Genomic DNA, 20,695 nt, shown 5'->3' on the forward strand with positions numbered 1-20,695 from the left:
AGAAGTGCCTGCTGACTCAAAAAAACCCCCACCAACCCAACTTAGTTTAGGACAATGCAGATCTTCATCAGTTCCACAGAAGCTGAGCAGAAGCCAGCCTTTCACACCATTCCACAGGCCATCATCTATTGAATTAGTAGAGTCTGGACCATAAAACCTACCTGAAAAATAAACCTTTTTCCTGAGGACACAGAATTTGGGTGACAGGGACCACACAGACAGCAGGTAGCTAACAACTGTACGTTTATTTGCAAAAGAAATGGATTTTCTACACTGGAAGCCAACTTGTACCTCTTCTTCTCCCTGACCACGGGGAAAGGGCTCTTCCCAGGCTGCAGGAGCCTCCCAGTTACAGCAGTGCCCTGTGGCTGCTGGTGAGGCTGTGCCCAGAGAGGGCTCAGTGGTGGAACAGACGGAGGTTGGTGTGGATGAGGGTGATCCCCAGCTCGTTGCAGGCCTCGATCACGACGTCGTCGGCAGCTGAGCCCGACGGGGCAGCGATGAACTGCACTCCACTCTGCACACACAGGGAGCAGGGCAAGGATCAGAGCATGGAAACCCAAAATCCCCCTCAGAGGGAGCTGGCAGTCCCACTTTTTCATCCACATCCCACTGAACAAAGGCTCCCAGTCCCAAAGATGCTCCTTAAGGGAGCAGGAAGTTCTCTCTGCTGCTCAGGGAGAACCTAAAATGGTTCCTCTGGAAGTGACAGGCCTTGGCTTGATATTCCTAAATGGTTTAATAAACTTGAACCCTCTATTCATCCCAAATCAACAAAATGAACAATGACTGGATAATCAGTGTCCATATGACTGGATAATAACTGTCCATGTGAGAGCTGCAACCACCAGGAACATCCTTCCCAAGATCTGCTCTCCTAGTGCAGAGGTTTTGCTCAGCAGTGCCCACAGAATGAAAAGGACAAGCTCGGGCTGCACAGCCATTCCCCTGGAGCCACCCCCAGCCCCCTGGAGCCACCAGAGCCCCCTAGAGCCACCCCCAGCCCCCTGGAGCCACCAGAACCCCCCAGAGCCACCCCCAGCCCCCTGGAGCCACCAGAACCCCCCAGAGCCACCCCCAGCCCCCTGGAGCCACCAGAACCCCCCAGAGCCACCCCCAGCCCCCTGGAGCCAACAGAACCCCCTGGAGCCACCCCCAGCCTCACCCGCTTGGCTCTGTCGACGTTATCCCTAAAAGGGAAGAAGGCATCGGAGCTGAGGGACACAGCAGACAGCTTGGCAATCCACTGCTTCTTCTCTGCTTCTGTCAGCTGCTGGGGCACCTCTTCAAACAGGGCCTGCCACTTCACCAGGTCCTCATCCTGCAGGCATGGGAAGGCAGCTCAGCCCCAGAGCACACAGCTCCCCCAGTTCCCTGCCAGGGGGATGAGTGATGGCCTCCCTCTGATCCCAGGATTTCTGCTCCATGACTCTGCTGCTGGGAACTTCATACCAGAGGGTTTAAACACATCACCACCAGCAGCTCTTTCTGCATCCTTTTAACTCCTTCCCTCTCCTCACCATAGGACCTGAGGGATTCCTTCTCTCCCTCCTGAATTCCAAGATGCTCTCTGCCTGCAGTGCTGCTCCCTGAATGCCAGCAGGCATCTGGTAGATAACTTAACCCGTGACCAACAGCAGCTCAGTTTATGATTCACCTTCTGAAAGAGCAACTGATCCAGTTCTTACCCCTTTAAACAAGCAGCTGCTCACAAGGTGATTCACAAGGTCCCTAATCCAGCTCTTGGCTTTTGATACTTAAAAAGGACATACACACTATTTTGTTGTCTCACTATGGCCCATAACGGGAAGGTCAGAATCTGGCTTCTGAGAACCCAAAGTGCCACACAAACAAACAGCTCTGTGTGAGGAGGAGCCACTGACAGGGCAGGGAGAACTGGAACATCAGCTGGAGCTTTAACCCATCCTCACTGCTGGGAAGAGGCAGGAGCTGAAGCCAAGGTGCTCAGTGAGGCACAGGCCAGGGCTCCAGCTCCCGGGGCTGGGGGTGCAGTAAACGACCCTGGGGGATGGATCCCCATCCTGTGCCGGGATGCCCCAGCTCCGGAGTCACCCTTTACAACACACAGCAGGTGGAACAAGGGGCTGGCGTGGCAGGAGCTGTGCTGCTCTCACCTCTCCGATGGTGTCGGTGACGTACTGGTCGATGGCGTTGGAGATCTCGGCCCTCTTGACGCCCGCGCGGAACCTCATGGCCAGCACGCGCGGGTGGTGCCGCAGCCACCAGCTGTTGGCCTTGTCCCCCGCCAGGCGCGTGCAGTGGATGCGCGACTGCTGCCCCGCGCCGATCCCGATCACCTGCAGCACAGCACGGGGGTCACACAGAGCCACAGCTGCAGCTCCCCACCCAGGCAGGGAAGGTGCAGGTGATGAGTGGGGGAGAGCCTGCGCTGCTGGTCCTGTGAATTGGTTACGGGGCCAGCTGTCGGCACTGCTGACTTGTGCAGCTCTCTGGAGCTGAGTCACGCTCAAACACCGATGTGCTTTCACCCCTCTAAATGCCACCAGAGTCATAGCCTTAACCTCAGGGGAGGGACACAATTATGGCTTCCTGCCTCTTCTGGTCAGAGTGTTAATGCCTGAGCCCAGGTCACACAAACACCATCATCCCTCTGCTGAGCCAGGCACACACAGCTTAACCACATCAGCTAGAGGCAGTTTGTCTGGCAAGGTTGGTAAAGTAAACCCACTGCTCCCTCAGGAGTGCTGCTCAGTGGCACTGTTACATCCAGGAATTGTCAAGGCTCTGGAGCTACCACACATCTCCTGTGCTGCCATCTGCCAGAATCCAGCCTTTCTGAAATGGCTGCTGCTAACCCTATTTAACAGCACTTGTGCTTGATCTCTAACAGATAAGCAACATCCACACAGTGGTTTTACCTCAAGGAAGCTGCTATGAAAATACAGCACTGGCTCAGCTCCTGCAGCCAGACCCAGCCACCAGGGATGTCACACTTGGGCTGGTAACTTTTGTCCACCCTGTGGGTCCTGCTTCCTACAGAGAACTGCTGCCATTCCAGTCTGGAGATCCGACAGGAAACAAGTCTCTCCCATCATTTCCTGCTCAGCCCCAGCTGAGCTGTTCCCCAGACTGTTCTCCAGGGACACAGTGCTGAGGCTTGAGGCGCTGGCCAGCACCTCACAGTTCCCAGCTCAGACTGGGACAGATGGTAAAGCCATAAGCTGCAGGCTGCCCTCAAAGGAATGACTCATTTGTCTTCCCATTCATCAAGGCACGGTGACTTCACCTCTTACCAGAACCATAAAACATTCTGCTGGATTCTGTTCCCCCCAGGAGCAAATGAAAGGCTTGGGAAGCTTGGGCTGCTATCAGATACAATCTGCTCAGCCATAACTGAAGTCACCAGTGTGTAATAAACCCACAGGGATATTGCTGGCACCACAAACACTGGACAGACACAAACTTTCTTACAGTTCAGTGGCACCTTGCCCCTGACAAACTGCTGATGTCCAACCTCTGCTCTCAACCCACTTCCAAGGGACCCTGGACCCAAAGGAGCTCAACAGCAGCTGCACACTGGTGCTATCACTTCCACAGGGGTTCATCCTCCCTCCCTGCACCTGAGCACAGCTCACCAGCAACTGCCACCCAGCCCTGCAGAGTGGGACCAGCAAGGCCAGGCTCAGGCATGCAGATGTTGGAGAGTAGCTCAGACTGACTGCTGCTAGCAGGGGCCAAAGTACCATGAAATATCCCCAAGTTACTAAAGCCTGGGATGTCCTGTGTCCTTTCCCAGCCAGAATGGTGCCTCAGTCTTCATCATGTCCTTGTGAGCTGTGGCCTGGCTCTCCTGTGATGGAATAAGCAGGAATAACTCCTGCTACCTGTCAGCATCCCAGAACCTTTCTAAAGAGCCTTTTCCTTTCCCTTCCTCTGTGAACCACTCAAAGTATTTCACTTTTTTTGTGACCTAAATTTTGTCAGGAGATCAGTAACTAAATTTTGGCTTGTATTCAACAACTCCAAAATGGCAGAGACTTTGTACTTCAGTTGATCAAAGTGATGCAGCCTGTAAATTCCTCACAGGCATCCCACAACTGCAGAGGTTTATCTTTAACACTGGTTCAAGCCATTGTTTTGCCTTTTTTTAAAGCACAGGTTTTGATGGAACACTTCTGGGGAAGATTTCCTCAATCCAGCCTGGAATTTCTGGTCTAAAGAAGAGAAATCAGGAGGTTTTAGCTTTTCTGCTTAATAACACAACCTCTAGACTTGTACCTGCATCTCCCCTCACACTGCCCTGTACCTATTCCCTGCCTTTTTCACTTTATAAAATCCTTCTTCCTACACCTCATCATTCCCTGCCCCACATGGTGCCCTTCCCCCTCACAAAAACACAGCCAAAACCTCAAAATCCTCCACTAAGGAGCCATTCCCCCCCTTTCCTACACAAAAATTAATTCTGTTTCTTTCAGAGCCTAATCTCATGGGAATCCAAAAGTGCTTAAGCAGAGCCTATTAAGTGTGAGCAGTGAAAGGAGACAGCAGCACAGGGTGAGTAGAAAAAAAAATAAATCTATCATTTAATAGGAAAAAGACTGGGTGAGAATTAAGAATTACTTGACTAAAAACACTGTGGTTCACAGGAGAGGCAAACACACTCCATAGCTGGAGTGCTGTGCAATAGCACAGAGTGGATGAGATGGATAATGCCCAAAGGATTCTTGCAAAATGATCCAGACTGGTCTGGGTTTACTCAGATTTACCCTGGATAATGAATGAAAACAAAAACCCTAAAGACACCTGGAAATATAAAAATCTAATAAAGGACTTGACCATTGGGAAGACAAACAAAACAGGGAAGTCACTGGGAAAGCATAAGGTAAATTAACAGCTTTGTTTAATGCTACTGTACAGAGAATAAAGAATCATTTAAAATTGTTAATTTAAAAGATGATGGTGTCATTAAAGCAAGTGTAAATCAATGTACTACAAGCTGAAAGTCAGCCAGAACAAGAGCAAGTGTTTATTGCAATTAGTGGCAGCTGGCTTCCTGCAAATGAAGTGACACTCAGGTCCAGAAATGCTTCCCACTTTGCTGGAATGTACCAACACAGCTACCTTGCTGGAGGGGCTGATGTCTCATACACCAGAGCTTTCCAAGGCATCCCCATTCCTTAGGGATGCTGTGAGGCTGAAATAACTCCTGGAAAACCAAAAGCCATGGGACTGAAAGCAAGCTGGACTACCCAGGCTTGGCTCATGTAGCCCCAGCCAGGTCAGACCCTGGAGGAGCAGATGAAGAGTAGCAATGTGGAAGGTGCTTTCCACATGAGAATCTGCAACCCCCCCTGCAGCCCAGCCAGCTGAGCCCCTGCCTGCCCAGGCTTGTCCCTGCTCCCTCCTGCCCTCTCCCTTCCATGTGGCACATCCATCAGCACACACACTCTGGAAACAGCTGCAGCACCACTCAGCCCAGACCTGCACAAGCACTGGGGAAACTGGAAATTGCTGCTGTGACGAGGGGAAAGGAGCAAAGACAGGGACACCTTTGTTCTGGGCTATGGGATCCAGCACTGCTGAGTGCAGAGAATCATTTAAAAGCAAAAAAAACCCAACATAAAGCAGAAGAAAAGACAAATGCTGGATCTCCAGAGACATCTTCTGAGGAAGCACAGAGCACAGGACCCCAGGAAGTCCTGGGAGAGCACTGCAGCCTCTTCAGGCTGTACCAACAACCTGACAAAGACACATCAGTGCCAATGCAGGGAGAGCACTGCAGCTCAGTCTCTACCTGTAGGGTTCACTCTTTGATCCATTTTGCTGATTTATGATGTACCAAAGCTCAAAAACATTCTCTGTATTTTTCTCCTGCATTTTTTTTTAAGTAATCCAGACCTACTGAAAAACTTCCATGGAGAGCAAAGAGCCAGCCAAACAGCACCTTACAAGAATGATCTGCTGGGTAACAATACAACTTCCAATACATTTACACCAACTTTTAGATAAATTATTTAGGCTGAACACCTGGTAGCAACTTGGAAATAATAGACTTTTTTAAAAATTCAAGATTCAAACTGAAAGAGAAGGACTTTAGGTTAGATGTTAAAAAGAAATTCTTCCCTGTGAGGGTGGTGAGGCCCTGGCACAGGCTGACCAGAGAAGCTGTGGCTGCCCCATTCCTGGAATGGTTCCAGGCCAGGCTGGACAGGGCTTGGAGCAACCTGGGATAGTGGAAGGTGTCCCTGCCCATGGCAGGGGGTGGAATGAGATGGGCTTTAAGGTCCTTTCTAGCCCAAAACCACTGTGTGACCACGTGATTAATAATCTCAATTACACATGCAATAATACCCCTATAAATTCCAACATCCATCATCAGCTTAAAAAAAAAATACAATCAGGGAAGACAGAAGATTTTTATTACCCCAGAGGGGTGAAAAAAAGAAAGCATATCCCATCTTTCTAAGGAAAAAGTGAAAACAAAGAAGCATTTGGACAGTCAGAACCCAGCTGAGAAACCTACTGTAATTTCCTAAGGCTCTACACCAACTACAACACTCCCTGAGAAAAATGATGTCAAAGAACAGAGTAGTTAAAAGAAATAACTCAAGGCCACAGTGCAGAAGCCCAGAAGAGCTTTTCCAACCCCACCAATGAAACAGCCAGCCCTGCCATGACCATGAATAAACGGCTGCAAGGTTTTGAAGCAGCCCCTTGAGAAGCAGCTGTTCTGCAGAGCACTGTGCAGGGCACAGCTCAGCAGCTGGAGGGTTTTCCAGGCCTGCCTGGGAGCAGGGAAGCCCTGCTGCAGCTCCTACCTGGCCATCCTTGGCATAGCAGACCGAGTTGGACTGGGTGTACTTGACAGCGATGCTGGCCACGATCAGGTCCCGCACGGCAGCCTCGGGCAGCTGGAACAGAGCACCACTGTCAGCACCCCCTGAGAGCTGCAGCCCAGCCAGCACAGCCCCTGAACCACACACAGGGAGAACAAGGCAGCCAGGAATACCCTGCTTTGGTCAATTACCAGCTAATTTAGTTTGGATTAAAACTCATAAATGATTGGTCTTCCAACTCTCAGGGTAAGACTCAGCCTCAGTGGGTTCCATCATTGGCCTTCAGCCTGAAAACTCCTCTGCATTTATTGTCATCAGATGTGCTCACAGGCCACAGCAATTAGAGCAGCTCCCAAAATCTGTATTATTTTTAAGTTCCATTCCTAATTTAGGAAAGCAATTATTATTACCTCAATATCTGAACTTCCTTCTGAGCCCATGACTAATTGTGTGCTCATTAATGTCTGATCTCATTCTCATTAAAAAAACAGAGACAAAGAAACCACTGAAAACTTTCTGGTGATGAGGGCTCTAATTGCTGAGCAATAGCAGCCAGGCCAGAGTTTATACACCACCATGCACACAAAAGGGTGAGGTAAACAATGAGTCAGGAGATGTGATGGGTCCTTAGCACATGGCTGTCTCACCATAAAAAATTGCACACGGTGGCTCCTTGTTTACAAAGAGTATTTACAAATATTGTGGTAGTCTGAGATAATGGGAAAGGTCCAGCTCCTCTTATTTATCCAAGGAATCAAAACAAAGGAAAGCTATCTTGATTTACTCAAATACATTAGGTCCAGAAAATCTGCTGCATTGTTAACTAAGAGCCAGTTAAACCTCATTAAAATAATTTAGGAGCTCTTGAAATTGCCCAGTGGTAAATTCCCTGATGAAGGCACAGCAGCTGATTCACTCCATGTGTCTTTAAGCTCACTTGTCCCCCACACTCACATTTTTGTTCTTGGTGACAACGTTCCCATGTGTCTTTAGGCTCACTTGTGCCCCACACTCACATTTTTGTTCTTGGTGACAACGTTCCCATGTGTCTTTAGGCTCACTTGTGCCCCACACTCACGTTTTTGTTCTTGGTGACAATGTTCCCATGTGTCTTTAGGCTCACTTGTGCCCCACACTCACGTTTTTGTTCTTGGTGACAACGTTCCCATGTGTCTTTAGGCTCACTTGTGCCCCACACTCACGTTTTTGTTCTTGGTGACAATGTTCTTGAACAGCGAGCGGTCGATGACCGCGTTGTTCCTCTTCTGCATCAGGTTCAGGCCATAGAGGGTCCGGACCTCCAGGTCATCGGGCTCGTATAGGGGATCCATCTGAAAACCAAAGGCAGCCCAATAAAGCCCTTTTACACCAAAACCTACACTCTTCCCAGTCTTCACACAGAGGGGAAAAACATGCACACACACACACAGAGCCTTCCAGAGGAAGGCAGGAATATTTGGAGCTGCCTCCTACATGCCTCAAGCTACAACTCCCAGCCCTCTGTGGCATCCAAGAACAGTGAATGGTATTCTTTCCAGAGCTGCACTCCTGGGGCACATCTCCATCCCAGTTGGAAGCACAATTAATTTACACCAGCCCAGGGACCAGGTTAACTGGAACTGTGACACTGCACTCAGGTCCACCCATGCATGGCCTTACTCAGAATTTTGGGAGCCCTAGCTGAGGTTCCAGACAGGAAACAACCCAGCCTAAGGTGACCAGCTCTAAATAGGAGTGTGCACATGCTTTTATGTGGTTTGCCTAATCCACTGAAATGTTTTAGACCAACTTTCCTTAGCATTGCTCTGCATTCAGCCCTGAAGATACAGGCTTCACCAACATGACCTCATCCTTGCGAAGTTAATTGAATTCCAGGAGGTAATCAGCTGCCAAGACTGCCTGCAATTTCATTCCTTCTTGCCTGAAGCTCCTGAGCCATCTTCTCCAGCTCCCCTGGCAGCTGCACTACAATTGCAACTTCAGCTAAGCCTTGGATTTTCTTTTTGTGATGCTATAGTGAAGTTGTCTGCTCATTTGTCTCTCAGAGGCAGCAGAAACAGGCCCTGACAGCAATCTGTGATCTGTGAGTCATGTTAACTAAAAGTGGGGGATTTTGGAATCCCAACCATCACTGCAGGAACTAGGAAGGCAACCTGACACTGACTTGAGCACAGAATATTAATATTGCTTGACAAGCATGCTGGCTGCAGCATGTGAAGCTGCATCATCTCAGGTCCAAAGTGTCTGTGCTTCCAGCTTCATCCCTGACTGGAGCAGGGGCACAAACCTGGAGGACACAATAAGCACCATTCTTCTTTTTGGAAAGGATTTTGAGAGCTTCTTCCTCATAGCCAGGAGCCACCACACCATCAGACACCTGCAACACACAGAGATTTCAGCTTCTACAGCAGAAAAATGAAACAGGGGCTAAGCCTGAAAGCTGTACCAGCCATTTCCTGCACTGAAGACACATCTCTCTTGGGGCCTGTGTGTATCCTACAACAGCAAAAGCACTGTTACAGTATGGGCTTCAGTCCTGGAAACAAACACCAGCAGAGCATTGTGATCTCTTGGCAGAAGTTAGTAAAAAGCACCCCACATCCCTCTAATCAGAATGGAACTAATAACTAATATCCTCCTCCAGGGGGAAACAGCTTGACCATGACATCCCCACTTCTCAGCCTTAACAGTAAACGTGGCTTAAAACCCAGTAAATCCTTATTTCAACAATGACACTCCTGAGGAGGAAAAAACCCTGGGAAAAGAGCTGTTAAGAGCATGGAAACTGAGAGTTTACATTCATCAGTGCCATGAAGCAACACACAACTTCCACATTGGTGCCTTACAGTGTGGGTGAGGTTTTTTTCATTTTCAGCAGCACTGTACCAAAAGTCACCCTCACAAACCAGCTGAATATGCTCTTTCATTTGTTTGGCATCATAAAAATCACAGAAAGGTTTGGTTTGGAAAAGCCCACCTCACTCCATCCTCCTGTTGTGAACAAGGACTAGAGCAGGCTGCTCCAAACCTACAAGATTCTGTGATTCTAAGGGAAAAGCACAGCCTGGGAAGTGGCTGAGCCTGCATGTAAGTGGCAGGTAGCAATCTATTTCCAAAATCCTGCCTTGGGCAAGGGGCTGGCCTGATGGCATTCCAGTCCTTCTTTTCTCCCATGACAGCTGCTCAGCCAGACATTTGTGACAGCCTAAGCAGGGCTCCTTTCCAGAGGTTTGCAATCATCTCATGGAAAGCAGCATTGCCAGCTCTGCTGTTTCACAGGCTCCAGCACACAGCCAGGTGATAATTGGTGGGGGGGGGAGAAAAGAAAGCATCAAAAGCTGGTGTAAATTCTGCACTCCAGATCAGAGGATGACACAAATAGCCCAGTAAAAGTCCTCCTGGTAAAATGGGTCAATTTCCAACAAAAAGGCTGTTAGAAACCAATAGCTTCATCTGAAATGATTGTCCTTGATAGCCTGGAATGATCTGCTGCTGTCACTGACCTCTCTGGAGATGATCTTGGCAGTAGGCACGTCACAGACATCAGACAGGGCAATGAAGTCACCAAAGGAGGACATCCGATCAGCACCTGAAAAATCCTGGTTTTACTCATTTGTCAAACTTCAGCATCAGACAAAGAAAACTCTCCACTCCTACAGTCCACTCAACTGCTGTGAGAGCTAAGAATTTAATCCCACAGCAAAAATAACCAAGAAAGAGGCCATAAAAGCAACAAGGATGAAAAATCCTACCTCAAACACATGGACCTTTATATATTCCCATAGTTCAGATATTCTTCCTTCTTCACTGCCTCTGTCAAAGCTCTAACTCTGTAATGACTACCTCCAGCACTGCAAGCAGCCCAGCTGTACCCTTGGTGGCAGGAGGACAAGGAGAGGCAAGGATCACACAGAAAGATTTTAGATGGGAGACAGTTGGAAAAAGAGGAAAGCTTTTAGATGGCTATGCTCCCACCTGGCTTTTCCTGCAAGAAAGCAGATCCAGAAATGTGGCAAATTTTTTCTTCTTCTGTTTTAAAGTAAGTATTTTCTATTTAATGGCATAGCTAAGGTGAAATCAATTTCCATCACAAATGCTCCACTACTCAGCAAGGTCAATTCTTCTGTCCCTGCCATTCTAAGGGTTTATTTTTCTAGCAATCATGCAATGGGTTTTGTGAGAGCAACATTCAAAGGTGGACTATGAAAAATGAACCCAAGCCAACGTGCTCTTTATCAAGTCTGCCTTGTTTTTTGTAATCTATGCAGATTTTCTAAGAATGCCACAGAAAATGAGAGAGGTAGCAAAGTATCTTAGCTAAGCAGAGGAAGCTGGTTTTGTTTACTTTTTAAAATGAGCTCTGCAGTACAAAAGCATTTAAAAAAACCCCCATCAAATACCAGACAGAAACATCTCAACTCAAGTTAAATATTCCTGAGCAGCCCAATGCTGAGTGTGCTACCAGCACTGCTGTTTATCCAGTCCTTTAGTCAAAGCCCTATCTATATATCTGTGTGTGCGTGGATGTACAAATTTAAATTTAAAAATATTTCATCTTACAGGTCTTCTATATTCACCAAGGAACAGAATCCAAACTAGTTTTAGCTCTTTGAAACCGTATACAAGGGCTGCTCTCTTGGAAAGCAACTTCTGGCAGGCAGTCAGGAAGACCCTTATGGAGAAAGCCCCTCTGGAGGAGAAGTGTGGTGCACAGGGAAGAGCAGGACAAGAGCTGAGGCTGCTGCTCAGGTTTGGACTCTTTGGACAGGTTTGCTGCGGTTCTTTGGAGCCCTCACCTCTGCTCCGGGCGTAGGCAGAGGCCAGGGGCGTCAGGCTCTTGTGCAAGTCGTGCACCATGCACACTTGGGCCTCCTCCTCGCTGAGCGGAACTCCAACAGCAGCACCTAGTGGGAAACACGAGCCAGGGCACTCCGGCTGCCCCCAGGGCCTGCCCCCAGGGCCTGCCCCCAGGGCAGGGCACTCCAGCTGCCCCCAGGGCCTGCCCCCAGGACCTGCCCCCAGGGCCCGCCCCCAGGGCAGGGCACTCCGGCTGCCCCCAGGGCCTGCCCCCAGGGCAGGGCACTCCGCCTGCCCCCAGGGCCTGCCCCCAGGGCCTGCCCCCAGGGCCTGCCCCCAGGGCCTGCCCCAGGGGCGGGGAGCGGGGCCCGCCTACCTGCGGGACTGACATGCTTGAAGGAGGCTGCGGCCGGGATGCCCAGCGCCTGCTTGAGCTCCTTCACCAGCTGCCAGGCATTGAGGGCATCGCAGAGGTTGATGAACCCTGGGGAGCCATTCACCACTGCGAACACAGCACATGGACACGTGTTAAAGCAGGCAAAGCCCTCTCCCCAGAGCCTGGGGAGCCAGCATAGAGGATTTCCCCAGAGAGCACTCAAATCACTACAAACTCTTCTTGTTCAGTGACCCCGGCTCCTCAGCAACTGGTGGAGTGCCCAGAAATCCACACCAAGAGTAAAGGCCATTCAAAAGTCTGCTCTCAAAACGTTTTGCTCTGGCCCTGAGAGAAGAACTGCTCGTACTGACATGGCAGTACTGTGAGCATTTTAGGAGACTGGAGGACAAAAGATCATTTCAACGATAATCCAGATTCAGGAGAAGTGAGCATAGCATTGCTCTGCTGCCACTCTGGGAGGCAGACTTGCATGCAAATCAACCTCCAGTGCAGGAATGGAAAAGTTTCCTAAGAGGTCCCAGAGCTGAAGTGGGGAAAATGCTTCAACACAAAGCTTCACTGCTTATTCAGCAGGACAATCCTGCACACACTGGAAGCAGTCTCGAGAACAAGAGTAGCCAGAGTTTCCCTCAGAACAGGGCTTTCCCTCACTACAACAATGCTGTGGCGAGTGGCACACCCTTGTAAAATGGCACAGAGATACACCAGACCTGTCCCAAATTTTCAAGTGGAACTAATATCCCTTCCTGCTGCCACCATCAGCAGAAGCAGCGTTCTACAAACGCAAGGCAATAACCCCCCTGCTCAAATCCATCAAAGAAAGAAAGACCAAAAAAAGAACAAAACCAATTCAAACCTAGAGAAAAACAGCTTGGTTTCTAGGCAGAGTAAATAGTGACACAAAAAAAAAAAAAGGGGGAACATACTAAACAAAGAAACTTGCAAGTAGAAAAGCATCTTAAAAGGATGATGAGGTTTTCCTTTGCAAAATCTGGATGTCATGCAGAAAGTACATTACATAAATCTGTTCAAAGCATCTTGGACACACAGTCCTACAGCAACAGAGAACAGGGAGCTCCAATTGGTCTGGTGGGGCTCAACAAAGCAGCTTTCCTGTCTCATACAGCACAACTTTTAAAGTTAGTGCAAAGTTAATGCCACTCAGTAATAAAGCAGCTGTTAAGTCACTGCTGGCCATCCCCTGGACTAAGGTACAAGATGGTCTTTCAGTTTCAAAGGCCTGTCCAAGCTCCTCCATTCCCAGCTATCCCAGAGCTCCCTCCAGGCCAGCAGAGGCGAGGCCTCACCTGTCAGGGGCAGTCTGGGGCTCGTGGTGTAGAGCTGCGCAGGACTCTGGTGAGGATTCATGCCGTACCTCAGGGGCAGCTGCGACACTCCCTTGCTGTACTCCTTCCTGAAGTAGTCAGAGATGGCTGCATCGTACTGAGCAGTGTGGGTGAAGGCCTGGGGACACAATGGGGGACACTTGTCAACTTAGACACATCACCTTGGTGTTTAAAGGGGTAAAGAACCTCTTTCTACACGAGCCTGGCCCGGCCCCTCATGGCAGGAAAGCGTGACCAACCTTGAGTGCCAGCAGCCGCCGGGTTTCCATGGCAGTGTCTTTGTCCCTTGAGGCTGCCATCTCTTTAGCTACTGCAGCATAGTCTGCAGGGTCACACAGGACTGTCACACGGGCGTGGTTCTTGGCAGCTGCCCGCAGCAAGGCCACTCCCCCTGCAAGAGAGGGGCACAGGCATGGAGCACTTCCCTCCTGGACACAGCACCATCAGGAGGTGAGGCCAGGAAGGGACAGGCACCATCACTCCTTTGTGCCCGATGAATGTGTCCCCTCCCTCCAGCACGGAGAGGAGTGAGAGTGCTCTTCAAAATGCTCAAGGCTGGAGAGTTTGACTCAACACTGACTGGGCTTGGCAGACCCGGGAACAGAATGAGGGTTGTGATGAGCAACTGGGGCAAGAAAAAGAAGATGGCTGTCCCCACACATGGCTTAACCACCATCCTCTGCACACTGGGTCTGCAGAAAGATTTGTTTCCATGCTGCCACACAACAGAGGTTCCCAAATGTCTCTGCAAATAATAATGAATCTTGCTCAGGTCCTCTGTGTGAGATAAAATGCCACACTTCTCTCTCAGTCTGACTGCCCTGCTATTGCAACTCTTTAAATCATACAAGATACTAGGCTGCTGCACAGGAAAAGTAGAGGCTGGCATTGCTTCATGCAGAGCAAGTATTACTCCATAAAACATTTAATAGAGAGCTCTGCTGGGCATCATTTGGACTAAACTACTGCAAGAAAATCCAATCCCAACCCAAGCACATGGCACAGAACTGTGCCCGTGCTGTTCACAGGCTGCCAAGCAGAGATGCTGCAGTGAAGGCACAGCAAGCCTTTGGGGTTAATAACTAGCAGCAAGAGAAAACATGCTAATGTCCAAAGCAGGTGTCCATGCTTCCCAGCTCAGGTCCTGAGAACTCTACCACATATTCAGACCAACCCCATCCCTTCTAATGGCTTCCTGCAGTGAAGTTCTCACTCATCCTCAGTGGCTCAGCTCTGCTCTCCAAAGCTCATGTTTTTTTAAATTCCTATTACACTGTCAGGCTGTAAAAGAGGTTTAGTCTGCTCCCCCTGTTTCAGCAGGAAGCATGGTCCACCTGGCCTTTCCAAGCACAGCCCCCAGGCTCCTTCTTTAAGGCAGTGCATGACTTGCCCCCCATGCAGCACGCCTTGCCAGCCTGTTATGGACACTTCAATTGCTTTAAAACAAGGCTTACCCAACTATGCCTTCAGCCTGCTCCTTGCAGCTCCTGAGCCCCTGAGCAGACTTCCTTTACAGGTTTGCAATGAACACCAAACAAAAAGAGAAGAGCTGAGACCACTCAGAGTTCAGAAGCATAGAACTTGTCCCTTCTTTACTTTCCCTTCAACTTACCAATATCAATCTTTTCCACTGCATCCTGTACAGTCACACCAGGAGAAGACACGGTCTTCACAAAGGGGTACAGGTTGCACACTACAACTCTGAGAATTGAGGGAGAAAACTGGGTTACTCAGCAAGAAATAAAAGTGCCAAACTGGGCTTGGCAAGCACAAGATATCACCAGTGATTTTATGGTCGTGTCTCTCAGATCAGAATCCTGTGGCCAAGAGTGGTGCTCAGCCCAAGGGCAAGTGATGGTACAGTGCATTATAACATTCAAATGAACTCTGTGTATCAATGTCAGAATCACAGCTTACAGCAACCAGATTAAAGGAAAAGATTCTTTAAATACATGTGCCTGAATATAAATGTTTAGTTATTTTGGTGCCCAACCTGAGCCATTACAAAGGACTTCAAAATGGGCTCTCAGCAATACTGAATATGGGCTCCCACCAATTCTCAAAAGAGTGTAAGCACCCAAGAAAGATTCATTGCAAAAAAAAGTACAATCAATCTAATTTCCCACAACTTTTCCAAGAGCAGAAAACGACCTACATGTCACCTTCTGGACTTTTAAAATACCAACAATATATGAAACATGAGTGTGCAGCCCAAATGCCATAAAGCCTCTGTAGCACATGAAAGCGGGGGAGAAAATCGACTTTTCCCTCTCAAGCTAAGACTGGACCTTACTGGAATTAGTTTTTCCATCTGATCTAGAAGCAGGTCTGTATTCCAGCAAGCATGATGTAATAACTTGCCTGTCCCATCCTACCAGAGCCACAGGAACTGCAGTGAAAGGAGGGATTTGTTCTGACCTTCACAAACAGGGTTTTTAATCCAAGAGAATTAATTTACTCTCTTGATCTGAGTACATGATGGTATAGAACTCCAAGGCATGCTCAGCATGGCACAGAACTGCTGGGATGAGTACCCTTGTGTCCAACTTACAGTTTTCCTTTGTTCTCACTCCCTGTGAACTCCAGCAGAAGGGATGATAAGCTTCCAGTATGGCTTTCAGAACCCCCCGTGTCTCTAAATTTCCTACAATGTCTTTTATTATCTCTTGTTTCTGATGCCCCCTTCCCCCTGATCCATTCGTGCTCCTGACCTGTTGCAATCCATCAGGAACCTGTGGACTTTAACACTGCTAATGCTTTTATTTGTGCAAACCAAGACAATCAGTATCAGGCTTTCCTTCACTGACTTGGATATGCAAATTTTATGCAACTATGCAAAGGCAGTCCTGCTGAGGATCAGCTACTTCTGCTTTTTGCAAGAGAACCTGAATCCAAATTACCAGTCTGGATGCAAGTGCACCATAAGTCACTGATGTAAGGGCATGTTATTCCCCCTGCAATTCAGCAGAGCCTGCTTTAATATGCAGCATGCTCTGAAGAGCCACCACTGCTGAGCCATCTAAGAGGATTCCTGTGGTTTTAAATTTCAGGTTTTCAAATTCAGCCCAGAAATCCATCCATCAGTTTCTAAAAGTAATTTTAAAACTCCAGATGCATTCTGGCCCACAGTTGTACTGTACCTCCCACCCTGGCTACACCTACAATTTGCTATGTCCAGCTCAGCCATTTGCTTCTGAACCAGGAGCTACTCCCTGATGTACAACTGGTTATTCACAAGCAGTAACTGCATGTTAACACCAGTTAGTTACAGACAGCCCCCAACTGCTCTGTGTGACTGAACTAAGTAAACACATTCTAACAAAAACTGAAAAAAACCCCTAAACTTTGGTACATTAGTGCACAAACTTTGTTACTTCAGCTTCTGGATGCAGCTCAGTTGCTCCCAAGATGGCTCTCAAAGTTGAAGTTTTCTGTCTCTTATCTGTTTTCTCTCTGAACAAACGCAGTGTTCCTGACCCATTTTCCATGTCTATTCTTTATTTATGTGTTGAAACTCAGTAAACATTATGCAAATATCAAAGGGTATATTTACTAAGCAAGCATTTCAAAATCGGGAATTGCCATCTGATCAGACACGTGGAACCAACCTGGGGGAAGATGAGCCAGCTTCAAAAGGACTGAACTCAACTCTGCAGCACGTGTAACATGGCCCTACACTGACTGAGTGTAACGTGTCAAATCTCCCAGGGAACCAGCAAAAATTCAGACCTCTGAGTTCCCTGTGGAAACCACAACACAACTTTCTTGTTTCAGCTTTCTCTTACTACAAGTGGTGAAGAGGCTCCTGTAGAAAATTATGTCCTGCCAGGGCAAAGAAAGGAGACTGCAGATCTGCTGGTGTGTAGAGGTCACAATGCCTACAGCTCCCCTTCCTTGGTGTTAACTGGGCTCTGCTGTTGGTTTTTGATTACTGATGGATTGCATCACATCCCCCCACATTTACCTTACAAGGCTGAAATCCTGTTTCTTCATATCAGCATTATCCTCTGGAATATTGCGAGCCAAGATGCCTAGTTGCAAAAAAACAGTGCATCTTCATTAAAAAGAACTAAATCACCACCAGGTTTTTAATGCAACATCTCCCTTCACACTGTGCTTTTGTCCTGAGCCTTTCTATCTTAACTTTTTCATTTTAGTTCAGACAGCACCCTCAGCCCTGCTCCTTTATTCCACTTTACACTCTTTGGCTGTTCAAATTCCATGCTAACAGGTGGAATGATAAATCCTAGAATACTCCAAATACTGACCAGCTACCTCAACAACTTTCTAAGCACTTGGTTGCTACCCTTCAAACACTGAAACCATCATCAAGGACTTCAGGGAAGAGGAAAAGGGCACTTGCCCTATGAAACCAGGGAAGCAAGAAAGGATGAGCAGTGCAGATGGCTGGTGGGGTCTAGGAACTCAGAGAAACATGAGGCTGGCACAATGTGAGATGCAGCACAGTCCTGTGTTCGGGGTCAGGGGAAATTGTCTCCAGCCCTCACATACAATGGGCAGGTTCCACTTGAGGTACCTCAAGCACAGCAACAGGAGAAGAAAGAGCAGATGGATTAATGTGCAAACAGAGCAGATATCAGAGATCCTCCCTGCTGAAGAGGAGTCAGAGAACATCTGAGCATGCAGGAATCACCCCTAAAGCCTACACTGTTGTGTTCCTTGTGCTGCACACCAGACCCACCCACAGGTTAACTCTCTGCAGAGGCGTTTACAGAGAAGCTCTGTTACTTATAGCCCCAGGGAGGGAGCCAGAGATGCCAGCAATGCAACAAGGAAGTAATTCAGCCACACTGCACTTCTCCACCCCGTGGCTTTTCACCTCTTCTGCTCCTGGAGCAAATCTGTTTCAGTTACTCGGTTCTTCCACACAACCCTTAAAAAAGGCATCTGTCAACTCCTCCTTCCCACCCTCCCTGCCCTCTTTTAGAGTGAAAGATGCATTAGCAGAAACTTACCAGCATGGACTGCAGGATGAAGGGTTTTTACACGCCCACCCAGCATCTCAGGGAAGCCTGTCAGGTCTGACACATCTCTGCCCAAGAAGAAAACAGCACAGAAACAGATGTGCCATACTGACTTTATCTAGAGGCTGAATGACCCAAACCAAAGAAAATGTACAGATTTCACTACAAACCCCCCATGCCAAAGGGGCAACAGCTGCTTTTCCCACGGATGGAAATGGAGTTCATGGGTCACAACCAACTAAGCAGTACAGCTATTTCTTGAATGCACTGGAATAACCAAGATAAGCAAAGCCCAAATCAGAATAGTTTACAGAGAGAATGGATGGCTACGTGGAGGTGCTCTTCCTCCCAGCTTAGTTTCACCACTCCTTGTGACTGTTTAGGGTGGTAATAACAATAATGAGGGAAGGGGAAATGTCAGCATCCTTTGCTTCAGGCTTCACTGACAGCACAGCCAAGGAAATAAGTTGGAGAGACACAAGGAACGGCTGGGTAACAGTGAGCTCTGGAGGTGATGTAGGTTTGTGCTGATGTGTCCCAGGGGCCAACCACTGCGTTCACAGGGAGCAAAAATGGACTCACAGCCACCTTTTGCTGCCAAACAATTGACATTTTTTTCATCACTGCGCTAAAACCCATTTTTATTTGACCAGAGCTGTTTTTTTTTAATCACAGCATGGAAGAAACCAGAACAAATTTCCTCAGAATCATGGGCTAAAACAGCCAGTGACTGTACATGACCTTTTTCCATGAGTGGATGTGCAACACAGAGCCTTTAGGCTCTGTCTGCATTAAGTGAATTGCGCTGGGAAAATTATTTGTGACCAGTGAACTCCAGTGAGCTTCAACATGTTCTTAACACATCAGTGCTGTCCCAGGACCAGCTTTCACCTGGCTGTGAGGAGCAGCACTCAGGGCAGACTATGAACATGAAGGTAACAGACTGTCCCATGGAAATAAAGCTGGCTCAAGGCACACAAGGAATCCCAACAAAAAGCTCCTCACAGTAATGCTCCTCGGCCAACAGATCTGTAGACAAAAAGGTTCTGAAGTTTGCTTTGGGGCAAGGTTTCCCTTTTTGTTGTTGTTGTTTTTGAAGGGAAGACTTCTTTCAGAGCAGTTTTCACTCATTTTTGTTCACAGAGAAAACAGTTTAAGCAGCCTCAGGGCCCAAAAGAGTATTTTTGGTGGTGAGGTACAGGGGAGTGTGTGTACCTGACCGGCAAGCCAGCATCCCTCAGGGACTTGGCCGTTCCTCCGGAGGCAATTAAACCCAGGCCGAGCGCGTTCAGGCTCTTCGCAAATTCCACCAGGTTGGTCTTGTCAGAGACGCTGAGTAAAGCTGGCAGGCGGGAAAAGCACGAGTGGTTGAGTTTTAACGGCGGAACGGAGAAAACAGCAGGATTAAGCGAGTAAAGCTTTTATAAACTGCGTAGTTTAGGAGTTTATGCGGTGCCAGGTGCCTGGGGAGAGGAAGGGAAGCAGCACCAGAGCCTCGCGGTTCTCTTCAGGGGAAGCCGCCCCTCAGGCGAGGCCACGGCCTCAGGGCGCGGGCCCGATCGCCTCAGCGCCTTCCCGCTCTCCGAGCCGTGCTCCGGGAACGAGGGCCGGCCGGCCCGGGGGACACGAACAGACAGAGCCCGCCCGCCCTCGGCACCCCGCGCGGGAACCAGCGCTGAGGCGCCTTCCGGGGCCGCGCTGCCGAGCCGAGCCGGCGGCCATTGCGGGGCATTGCGGCGGCAGCAGGGCACCCCCCAGCCCTCAGGGACACCCTCCCCGCGGCCATCGCCCGCCCCGCGTTACCGAGCTGCTGCCGCGTGGCCATGGCGCCGTCAGTGGGTGCAGGAGGGCGTGGAGGCCAGGAAAGGACGAGCAGCGGCGGCCCGGCGGGATTTGGGCGCACGGGGGCGGGAGGCGGAGGGGGCGGCGCGGGCGGGGCGGGGAATGGAGGGAGGCGGCGGTGCCGGGGTCGGGTTCATGTTTTTCGGGACACACGCGTGTCCTGGGGATGAGGTGCCCTGGAGTGGGTGAGCGGGTGTTCCCGTTGCACATGTGCTCAGGGCGTGTGTGTGCACGACATGAGACACACAGACACACATGCACTCGTGTATCTGTGTCCATTGACACGGGTGCATCGCACCCACACGGAGGTACATATATGTGCGCCCATACAGAATGTTCGGTGCTGGGAAACCCAGCTTGGTACTCAGGTGAAAAGTGAGGGGTAGGTGAGGCAATCCCCCTTCACAGTGGAAGGTGGTGCAGTAAGAACCATTAATTTTTTCCAGGAGCACTGACAGGAGTTTCACCTCTGGGAAGTCCTCCCGCAGAGCTTCCACACGGGCAGAGGCA

The 20,695-nt window shown here is 49.2% G+C and overlaps 1 protein-coding gene across 1 annotated transcript; it reads right to left on the reverse strand.

The window, feature by feature from the left end:
• Positions 1-226: 226 nt before the first annotated feature.
• ATIC (5-aminoimidazole-4-carboxamide ribonucleotide formyltransferase/IMP cyclohydrolase) lies at positions 227-20,271 on the reverse strand. The gene is made up of 16 exons (XM_059868238.1): positions 20,147-20,271; positions 19,559-19,685; positions 18,335-18,411; positions 17,323-17,389; positions 14,971-15,059; positions 13,598-13,749; positions 13,320-13,476; positions 11,992-12,117; positions 11,615-11,722; positions 10,322-10,407; positions 9,106-9,195; positions 8,021-8,149; positions 6,801-6,893; positions 2,136-2,318; positions 1,166-1,321; positions 227-517 (listed from the first exon to the last, which is right to left on the reverse strand). The coding sequence occupies exons 1-16, from the start codon at positions 20,166-20,168 to the stop codon at positions 398-400; spliced, it is 1,782 nt and encodes a 593-aa protein (XP_059724221.1). The 5' UTR covers positions 20,169-20,271; the 3' UTR covers positions 227-397.
• Positions 20,272-20,695: the final 424 nt, after the last annotated feature.

The sequence above is a fragment of the Haemorhous mexicanus genome, chromosome 26, assembly GCF_027477595.1.
Source record: "Haemorhous mexicanus isolate bHaeMex1 chromosome 26, bHaeMex1.pri, whole genome shotgun sequence".
NCBI lineage: Eukaryota > Metazoa > Chordata > Aves > Passeriformes > Fringillidae > Haemorhous > Haemorhous mexicanus.

Bases quoted from the DNA above. Each gene is read 5' to 3' on its own strand.
- ATIC (XM_059868238.1), bottom strand. From the start codon at position 20,168: ATGGCCACGCGGCAGCAGCTCG. The intron at 6,894-8,020 runs GTGAGTGTGGGG...GCTCTGTTCCAG, and splicing joins TTGTCACCAAGAACAAAAAC to CTGCCCGAGGCTGCCGTGCG. The intron at 1,322-2,135 runs GTGAGAGCAGCA...CCATGCCTGCAG, and splicing joins TCACCGACACCATCGGAGAG to GATGAGGACCTGGTGAAGTG.